Source organism: Rissa tridactyla, chromosome W, assembly GCF_028500815.1.
Source record: "Rissa tridactyla isolate bRisTri1 chromosome W, bRisTri1.patW.cur.20221130, whole genome shotgun sequence".
In the NCBI taxonomy this organism is placed as follows: Eukaryota; Metazoa; Chordata; class Aves; order Charadriiformes; family Laridae; genus Rissa; species Rissa tridactyla.
In genome coordinates this window covers 22,826,109-22,836,896 of record NC_071496.1, presented here as the reverse complement: position 1 = coordinate 22,836,896, position 10,788 = coordinate 22,826,109, and the positions used below count along the sequence as shown (strand labels likewise).

At 44.3% G+C, this 10,788-nt stretch overlaps 1 protein-coding gene across 4 annotated transcripts in view; it reads right to left on the bottom strand.

Moving 5' to 3' along the window:
• Positions 1-235: 235 nt before the first annotated feature.
• Positions 236-10,788, bottom strand: part of LOC128902018 (5'-AMP-activated protein kinase catalytic subunit alpha-1-like) — a 32,058-nt gene continuing 21,505 nt past the window's right edge. For 2 of the 4 annotated variants that reach the window (XM_054184275.1, XM_054184276.1), the window contains one exon: positions 237-4,804. In XM_054184275.1, coding sequence (XP_054040250.1) covers positions 4,560-4,804 — 245 coding nt within the window. In that variant the 3' untranslated portion in view covers positions 237-4,559. Of the gene's footprint in view, positions 4,805-10,788 lie in introns of all 4 variants that reach the window. The other 2 variants (XM_054184278.1, XM_054184277.1) reach the window with 2 other exon arrangements.

The following is a 10,788-nucleotide window of genomic DNA, read 5'->3' as shown; positions in this document are numbered from 1 at the left end:
GCTAGCAGTTGGTGGCACCCAGCCTGCCTAGCTAGGAATTCTGCAATAATTTTAGTTGTCATGTTGCTGCTTATTCTAAAATCGTAATTACTATTGTTTTTAAAACAAGTGTAAGTTTGTCTATTAATTTATAACATATATGACACTAGAAGACAGCATGCACAGTTTAAAAAAAAATGGTTTAGTATTTTATGTTTACTTAGTTTTAAGTTTTTGAGAGGTTAAAAAGTTATAAACAAGCATTTGAGGCATTCAGCTTTGTCAAAAAAAAAACCCCAACACGCAACACAGGAAGTAGGCACATCTTTGTTAAAGAACAGGACTTTATATCTTACGATAGTAATCAACTGGTAAAATAAAATTTATTTCCAAGTTTGTATTAAACACTCATATCAAAACAACCATGAAAGTTTTTTTTAAAATATTGCATCACCAAGATGAAATTTTTATCCATTATATTACACATGGACAATCAGGTTTATCCATGTTTTTGAAAAAATTACAGTACAAAAGCAAGATAATTCCACGTACTCCGACTGGACTAAGTTTGGGAATATAGAGTAACATACTTAATCAATTTGTATGTTTGCATAAACTGCCTCCTTACAACCCTGGCAGACTTCTCAGTGAATTTTTGTTTCACAGCCTATTAGCAGATACTAGTGCAATGCTAAAAGAAGGTCTGCAAGATCAGTAGGAACATCTAAAGAAAGCAGTTACAACAGCAAGATCTACAAAGCATAGAAAAGTTATGCAACAGACAACCGGTTCTGGATTCAAATAGCTTGTCAGTCCCCCTTTCTCCCTCCCCCACGCTGTATAAAAAAAAAAACCACCAACAAAAAAAACCCAACTGTTCCATCAGGAAACTTTTGGCCATCACAACTGATTTACCATACCAATAAAATTTACTTTATTTAAAACTGCATATAGTGCACTCCTGCCAGAAACTTACTTTAGCATCCAGATACCAAGGCAAAGTAAAAACCATGGTTGCCTTAATGCACAAGAGGGCCAAAAAAGTATATAAAAATTAAAAGCTATTTGCATCTGGACACCTTACGTTTGTGGTCAGCATTACAAATTTGCAAACCAGGAGCAGATACCATTTGCAAATATTTAGTTTAACATATGCAAGAGACACTTTCAGTGATCCCAAACCAGTTCCAGATGAGGAATTACTGCAATAACAAGAATCTGTGCATTTGTTATGTTGTACAAGTGCAATATTTAACAATTTCAAAATAAAAGGGTAACAAAAATGAGTACACTGATTTATTCAGTACATCAGGACCAATTCTTACAAGGCTAAAAAAAACCAACCACCACCTTAAGTAGGATTTGCAGCTGGTCCCTCATGTTGACATCTCAATCTCAGGAGTTTAAACCCAAAGCTTTATTTAAGAGAAATCTTCCACTTTGAGATACAGTAATAGAACCTTGCATTACAGGGACTGTGTGTGACACTTGAGGATAAAGAACTGAAGTTGTAACTTGTACCTACATACTAGGCAGACCACACCATTGCCCAGTTCAGAACACAGTTACAGCAGCTCCAGGGTTTAAGCAGCTTTAAGTTTTTTCAAATTCTGTGCTTTGCATATTCATAACATGAATTTCTGAACTGAAGCCAGTTGGCCTGGACTAGACTGTTCTTATAGCTGTTAGCTAGCAGTTTTCAGCTAGTCATTGGCAAGAACCCCCATTAATTTCAAGAGTCAAGGTTTGACTGTTCATTAGTAATGCCTTGATTTCCAGTCTCTAACTGGGAGGACAATCTTCAACACTGAGTAGGTCGCAAAGTTTATTTTGAAGAGAATGCTCATTCATGAATGCAAAACTAAATGTTTAATTTAGTTTTATTAGTTTATTGTTTAATGTTTACATCTATTAGTGCTAGATGAAAATGGAACTGTGGATAATTACATCCAGTTTACAAGATATTAAATGGTTTTGTGCAAGTACTAGCTGTGACATTAACATTTAAGGTTCAATTTTCTTCCCAAAACATTGCAAAAACCATAAACAGAAGGATTTATGTCATTGGTAATGGCAATCTACTGTTGAAAACTTTTTGAATATTAGCAGTCAAGTTGTCACAATGAGTTTTAAATGTTCAACTGAAAAGTTGGACTGTTAATGTCACAATTTAAATAGCAGAGTTTACTATAAAGGTCGCTTGGAAAAACCTCAACCTATATATCAGGAAAATCTTTTCCACCATTTTTACAAAGGGAAAAAAAGGAAGACCCAGGGAACTACAGGCCAGTCAATCTCACCTCTGTGCCTGGCAAGATCATGGAGCAGATCCTCCTGGAAACTCTGCTAAGGCACATGGAAAACAGAGGTGATCAGTGACAGCCAACATGGCTTCACTAAGGGCAAATCATGCCTGACAAATTTGGTGGTCTTCTATGACAGGGTTACAGCATTGGTGGATAAGGGAAGAGCAACTGACGTCATCTACCTGGACTTGCGCAAAGCGTTTGGTACTGTCCTGCATGACATCCTGGTTTCTCAATTGGAGAGACATGGATTTGATGGATGGACCACTCAGTGGATAAGGAACTGGCTGGATGACCACACTCAAAAGAGTTGCGCTCAAAGGCTTGATGTCCAGGTAGCAACTAGTGACATTCCTCAGGGGTCGGTACTGGGACCAGTGCTGTTTAACATCTTTGTCAGTGACATGGACAGTGGGATTGAGTACACCCTCAGCAAACTTGCCAAAAACGCCAAGCTGAGTGGTGTGGTTGATACTCTAGAGGGAAGGGATGCCATCCAGAGGGACCTGGACAGGCTTGAGAGGTGGGCCCATGCCAACCTCATGAAGTTCAACCAGGCCAAGTGCAAGGTCCTGCACCTGGGTTGGGGCAATCCCAAGCACAAATACAGGCTGGGCAGAGAATGGATTGAGGGGAAGGACTTGGGGGTGTTGGTTGATGAGAAGCTCAACATGAACTGGCAATGTGCACTCATAGCCCAGAAAGCCAACCACATCCTGGGCTTCATCAAAAGAAGCATGGCCAGCAAGTTCAGGGAGGTGATTCTGCCCCTCTACTCCACTCTGGTGAGACCACACCTGGAGTACTGCATCCAGCTCTGGGGCCCCCAACATAAGAACATGGACCTGTTGGAGCAAATCCAGAGTAGGGCCATGAAGATGCTCAGAGGGCTGGAGCACCTCTCCTATGAGGACAGGCTGAGAGAGCCTGAAGAAGAGAAGACTCCAGGGAGACCTTACAACAGCCTTCCAGTACTTAAAGGGGGCCTACAGGAAAGGTAGAGAGGGACTATCAGGGAGTGTAGTGATAGGACAAGGGGTAACAGTTTTAAACTGGAAGAGGGTAGCTTTAGATTCAATATTAGGAAAAAATTCTTTACTGTGAGGGTGGTGAGGCACTGGAACAGGCTGCCCAGAGAAGTTGTGGATGCCCCTTCCCTACCTAGAGGTGTTCAAGGCCAGAGTGGATGGGGCTTTGAGCAACCTGGTTTAGTGGTAGGTGTCCCTGCCCATAGCAGGGGGGAGTTGAAACTAGATGATCTTTAAGGTCCCTTCCAACCCAAACCCTTCTATGATATGTAGTTTCAACTGCAAAGTGAATATATGTGAATAAGCATAATATATGCTTATTTAGCATACAATATAAACAGCTGTATCAGAGTATTAACATATATTTTAAAAACTTTAAATTTTAGCTTCTGGAATAGCATTAGGGCTGTGCTCTTAGCTGCACGCACACCTTTATAAGGAGCAGGATTCTCAGCCTGCAGTAGCAGTGGGGAGCTACTGTGCTGCTACCACACTAAGGTGTGAGCTAGCAAATCTGCACAGATCAGGAACTTGCTGACATAGTTCTTTACAGAGCAACATTTTGTTTCAGCCCACAGGATGCCAAGTCTTCTCAGCATTAAGTCTCTCACCACTGTTGTGGCCTCAATTGTTCTACTTACAGCCCACAGAATTTCACCCTTAGTGCATTACAGAGCATCTACGTACGTTTCCACGTGGTTGGCTTTGCATGCATTTAATCAAATTTATCCATTATTAAAAGTAGTATGTTATAATGCATTAAACTAGTCTTTATTATTTTCTGAAACACAGCAGTTCACACATTACTTTTAGATGTTGACAATTCTGATCAACTGAGGCACAACTGTAGACAGTGACCAACAAGTCACGCTTAGGTCATTGAACTAGTAAGTGTACATTTACTTACAGGGCATCAGATGTATATATTACCAGTGAAAAAAACCAAGAAGGTCCATGTAACTTTGCACATTAAACTTCATATAACATTTATGTAAAGTGTTATGAACACCCCCCCAAGGGCATGTGACTTCCTGTACTCATATTATGCTATTGGACAGCAGACAATCATAATTCACTCCAGCTTCAAAATAATATACGTAACTGCCCATAATCATTCCAATTCCTCTGCAAATTGCATTCTGTGTCTAGTTTTTACAGCACCTTAATTTAACTTGATTATAACTGGAAACATCTGACTGATTTAAGCATGCTTATTGCTGTAAAAGAAATAAGCCCATCTTCAAAACTATTGTGCAAGTATTTTAATAAGATTTGCGCACATCTCAAAGAATTCTATTGTATGACTCCCTGGTTTTGGAGTTAAGTCAGCTTTAGAAGAGTCAAGTGAAGAGGTCACTGATGGGGTAAGGGATATATCTGCAGATTTTCCTTGTGTATCAGCATCTGAATCTTTTTGACAGGATCTACAGTTGCTCACAGAACCTGATCTCCGTGGAGTTGCAGTTCCAGATTTTGCTTCAGTAATTTCATCTGGGGGGCAAGTGGAGAGAGGAGGAAAAATAATTATCAGTATCAAATCAGTCATAGGAACAGCAAACACATTCCCCTTCTCACACTTCTAATCTTGTAATTTAAATCTTAATATATAAACAGCTTTTGAAAACTGTATATAGTTGATACAAAATAAAAGCTTATACATATAGCGACACAGAATCAAGTGTCCTTATGCAAATTATTCTCATGCTCTGAATTGTGCTCCAGGACTATCTGATCTAGTTTAGACCAGCAATCACCATATTTTCCATGAACTAGTTTCAGAAGCGAATAGTTCAATTTATTTAAACTTAAAACAGAAACAGGATAGCATCATAAGGTTAAGTCAAACAACAGTTCAAACTTTTTGTATATGCTTTTTGCTAGTATCAACTTTATTTTTTATTGTTTTCTTTCTATTTGGTTATTTATACTTTTTATTTTTATTATAATTCATTGATGCATTAATTGCTAGCATCTACATTAATTTATCCTTCATTTTTGGAAGTTTTTCCTCCTTAAAATGCATTTGGGTTGCAGCAGTTTAAGTTTACTTCTAAGATGGAAGTATTTCCTCCTCATACTGAGGGTAGCGTTCTGCTGAAGTATCTCTATTTTTACTTTAAATACTCAACATCAGTTTTGACTCACACCAGAAAAAGTTACTTCCAGGAGAAATTAGTGAACACAGGAGAGATTGCTGTGAGGAGAGAGAAAGCTACTTCAAACTACAGTTTGTTAAGAGGAATAGAGAATGGTTAGCTGTGGTAGAGGGAAAGGAAAGTCAGATCAGCTTCACTATTGGAAGACAGATGCCAAGTCCATCAAGAGTTGAGGCCAGGACTGCAGCAGGTTGCCCTCCCTCAGCTGCATGGCAGTCATCTCCCCTCCCACAGGGATGGCATTTGTCCTGTACTGCAGGTGGTGAGTATAGTAAAGCAATTCATCCCCTGTATCAAATACTACTGGATCTAAGCAAGCACTTGTATTGTCTAAAGGGACAAGGCAAGAAATGCAGTACAAAGTCAGATCAGGTTAAAACATCATGAGACACAGCCTTAGCAATCCTATACTGTAATCCAGCCCTATTCCAGCAAATAATTTTTCCACACCACATGTTTTCCTAAGCATGTCATGTACACCACTGGCTATAAGCAATTCTGCTTTAGTCCACTATGCCCTTAAACAAGCATTATGGCTGGCCTATATTAGCTCCTCCATTTTCAGGAACGTATCAGGCTTGGAGCTTGTGCTGGTTTTGACTGGGTGTCCTGGTTCCAGCGGGGATAGGGTGATGGGAAGGGGCTGGGGCGTCCCCAGGGCCGGTCAGCGAGCGGTGGTTCCATAATCGTGTTTGTATATGCCTCTATCCGTGTTATTGTTAGTGTTGTTGGTTTTTTCTCGTTCCTTTTGCTGTTCTGTTAAACTGCCTTTGTCTCAACCCAAGAGTCTTGCCTTTTTCTTCTGATTCTTCCCCATATTGGAAAGGCCCAAGCGAGCGGCACGTGGTTCTTTCTTGCCGTCTGAGGCTAAACCACGACAGTCCTTTTTGGTGCCCAACGTGGGGCTCGAAGGGTTGAGATAACGACAGAATCCAACTAGAGCTTGTAAAAATGAATTTGTTGTGTGCATTTATCGTATTAGATAAATAGGTGCTGGTCATCATGTTGCTTGGTTTGTTCTCATGGCTGTGTTATGTGAATTCCTATATGGCTTATGTACTGCCTGCAATGATTTTTGTTACTTCTGGGAGAGGGATGAGGATTATCATTTTGCTGTCCTGTGCGATATCGGCTTATGATATGATAACATTACTGTTCAGACAGTTACTTTGGGGCGTTTATGTGGTATTGCTGTCCTGTCCATACCTTGGGCACCATCTCTCAGAATTTATTAATAATTACACCCAGTCTGTGGGGGAAACAGGGAGGGACACTTTCCCCAGCTCTTTTTAACTCCCTATTCTCCTTCAGGCCAGGTATGACAGCTTTTGAGAATTTTTAATATCCTTGGGATACTCAAACCAGCCTGGTCCTAGTGTTATGTCTCCTGAATATGTTCCAGATCTTGTTTAGGGTTAAATGACTATTTAAGACTACCACCCGGAGATCTGCTCCAAGGCTGGATAGTCAGGGGTGGCATGGCATGTGGGAGAACATGGGCAGGCACCTAGAGAACCTCTCACCTCCCATGGTCTGGGACTTCACCCCTGAACAGTTACAGGACCCTGATAAAGTGGTAGAATATCTAAAGGGAAAATGCTGTGGCTATTCTAGAGAGGCACAACTCCCCGCACTGTGCTGGGCCCTGGCCAGTATCTACCAGGCACTGCTCAGTATTATGCAGCACCCTCAGGGGAAAGAGATGGAGACCAGACTGACAGGCTACTGCAACCCCTGCGACAGCCACTGCGGCTACTGCAACCCCTGCGACAGCCACTGCGGCTACTGCAACCCCTGCGACAGCCACTGCGGCTGAACCAGGGAACCAATCCGTGCCAGTATCAGTTGCCCCCATACAGAAGGAGTAGTACACGAAGAAATCAGTTTGCTTAGTAAGGGATGATGATGAACCAGGGTCATCACAAGAGCAGGAGGAAGAGGCAGAACCAGAGATAATCACCCGATCCCTATCCTTGAGTGAGCTGCGGGATATGCAAAAAGATTTTAGCTGACTTTCAGGTGAGCACATTGTCACCTGGCTGCTCCGGTGCTGGGATAATGGGGCCAGTAGCCTGGAATTAGAGGGTAGGGAAGCCAGGCAGCTGGGATCCCTGTCTAGGGAAGGGGGCATTGACAAGGCATTGGAAAGAAGACCCAAGCCCTCAGCCTCTGGAAACGGCTCCCGTCAGGCATGAGGGAGAGGTACCCCTTCAGTGAAGATGTTGTATGTCAACCAAGCAAGTGGACTACCATGGAAAGAGGTAGCCAGTACCTGAGGGAATTAGCTGTGCGGGAGATGATTTATTATGACTTGGACAATGCAGACTTACCCACAGACCCCGATGAGGTCCAATACACAAGGCCCATGTGGTGGAAGTTTGTACGAAGCACACCATCGTCAGATGCCAACTCACTGGCAGTAATGGAATGGAAAGGCGAAGAGGGACCAACGGTGGATGAGGTGGCTGGCCAGCTCCCGCGATACAAAGAATATCTCTCTTCCGCCCTTGTCTCAGCTGTGGAGAAACTGTCCCGGAAGGTCCAGCCACTTGAAGAGAATATGACCTACTCCCCTCCTGTATGGGCCAGCGTCTCAGCTATTAGAAGCAGGCATTTCCCCACTCAAGAGAGAGAGTACAGAGGGTACACACCACGAGGCACCCTGTGGTTCTACCTGCGTGACCACGGAGAGGACATGAGGAAGTGGGATGGACAACCTACTTGGATCCTGCGGACACGGGTAAAGCACTTGCAAGGAAGGACAACCACAAAAGGGGATCCCTCCAGGAAAAGTGCTGCCCCAGTTTCCAGCGGGCAGTTCCCCAGACAGAGCAGAAGGCCTGATCTTGCTACTGATCCTCTTGAGGGAACTTCCAAGTCATTTCTGCAAGAAGTGAGTAACGGATACTATGACCAGGATTAGAGGGGCCCTGCCTCTGGCCAGGTGGAGGAAAGGGACAACCAGGTCTATTGGACGGTGTGGATTCGATGGCCTGGCACATCAGACCCACAGGAGTATAAGGCTCTAGTGGACACGGGTGCACAGTGCACTCTAATACCATCAAGCTATAGAGGGGCAGAACCCATTTGTATTTCTGGGGTCACAGGGGGACCCCAAGAGTTGACTGTACTGGAGGCGGAAGTGAGCCTAACTGGGAATGAGTGGCAAAAGCATCCCATTGTGACTGGCCCAGAGGCTCCATGCATCCTTGGTATAGATTACCTCAGGAGAGGGTATTTTAAGGACCCAAAAGGGTACCGGTGGGCCTTTGGCATAGCTTCCTTGGAGACGGAGGAAGTTAAACAGTTGTCTGCCTTGCCTGGTCTCTCGGAGGATTCTTCTGTTGTGGGGTTGTTGAGGGTCGAAGAACAACAGGTGACGATTGCTACCACAATTGTGCATCAGCGGCAATATCACACTAACCGAGACTCTCTGATTCCCATCCAGAACCTGATCCGTCAACTAGAGGTTCAAGGACTGATCAGCAAGACTCGCTCACCCTTTAACAGTCCCATATGGGTGGTGCAAAAATCTAATGGAGAGTGGAGGCTAACTGTAGACTATCGTGGCCTGAATGAAGTCACGCCACCGCTGAGCACTGCCGTGCCGGACATGCTAGAACTCCAGTACGAACTGGAGTCCAAGGCAGCCAAGTGGTATGCCACGATTAATATAGCGAATGCATTCTTCTCAATCCCTTTGGCAGCAGGGTGGAGGCCACAGTTTGCTTTCACTTGGAGGGGCATCCAGTACACCTGGAATCGACTGTCCCAGGGGTGGAAACACAGCCCCACCATTTGCCATGGACTGGTCCAGACTGCACTGGAACAGGGTGAAGCTCCAGAACATCTGCGGTACATTGATGACATCATCGTATGGGGCAACACAGCAGAAGAAGTTTTTGAGAAAGGGAGTAAAATAGTCCAAATCCTTCTGAAAGCTGGTTTTGCCATAAAAGAAGTAAGGTCAAGGGACCTGCACACGAGATCCAGTTTTTAGGAATAAAATGGCAAGATGGACGCCGTCAGATTCCAATGGATGTGATCAACAAAATAGCAGCTATGTCTCCACCAACTAGTAAAAAGGAAACGCAAGCTTTCTTAGGCATTGTGGGTTTTTGGAGGATGCATATCCCAGATTACAGTCTAATTGTAAACGCTCTGTTTCAAGTAACCCAGAAGAAGAATGACTTTAAATGGGGTCCTGAGCAACGACAAGCTTTTGAACAAATCAAACAGGAAATAGTCCATGCAGTGGCCCTGGGGCCAGTCCAGGCAGGACAAGATGTTAAAAATGTGCTCTACACTGCAGCCGGGGAGAACGGCCCTACCTGGAGCCTCTGGCAGAAAGCACCAGGGGAGACTCGAGGTCGACCCCTAGGGTTTTGGAGTCAGGGATACAGAGGATCCAAAGCCCGCTACACTCCAACAGAAAAAGAGATATTGGCAGCATATGAAGGGGTTCGAGCTGCTTCGGAAGTGGTTGGTACGGAAGCACAGCTCCTCTTGGCAGCTCGACTGCCGGTGCTGGGTTGGATGTTCAAAGAAAGGGTCCCCACCACACATCATGCAACTGATGCTACATGGAGTAAGCGGATTGCACTGATCACACAGCGAACTCGAATGGGAAACCCCAGTCGCCCAGGAATTCTGGAAGTGATCATGGACTGGCCAGAAGGCAAGGATTTTGGAATGTCACCAGAGGAGGAGGTGATGTATGTGGAAGAGGCCCCACCATACAATAAACTGCCAGAAAATGAGAAGAAATATGCCCTGTTCACTGATGGGTCCTGCCGGATTGTGGGAAAGCATCAAAGGTAGAAGGCCGCTGTGTGGAGTCCTACATGACAAGTTGCAGAAGCCAGTGAAGGACAAGGTGAATCAAGCCAGTTTGCAGAGGTAAAAGCCATTCAGCTGGCTTTGGACATTGCTGAGCGAGAAAAATGGCCAGTACTTTATCTCTACACTGACTCATGGATGGTGGCAAATGCTCTGTGGGGGTGGTTACAGCAGTGGAAGCAGGGCAACTGGCAGCGCAGAGGCAAACCCATCTGGGCTGCTGACCTATGGCAAGATATTGCTGCCTGGATAGAGAATCTGGTTGTGAAAGTACGCCATGTAGATGCCCATGTACCGAAGAATCGGGCCATTGAGGAACATCAGAACAACCAGCAGGTGGATCGGGCTGCTAGGATTGGAGTGGCTCAGGTGGATCTGGACTGGCAACATAGGGGTGAACTCTTCGTAGCTCGGTGGGCCCATGACACCTCAGGCCATCAAGGAAGAGATGCGACATATAGATGGGCTCGTGACCGAGGG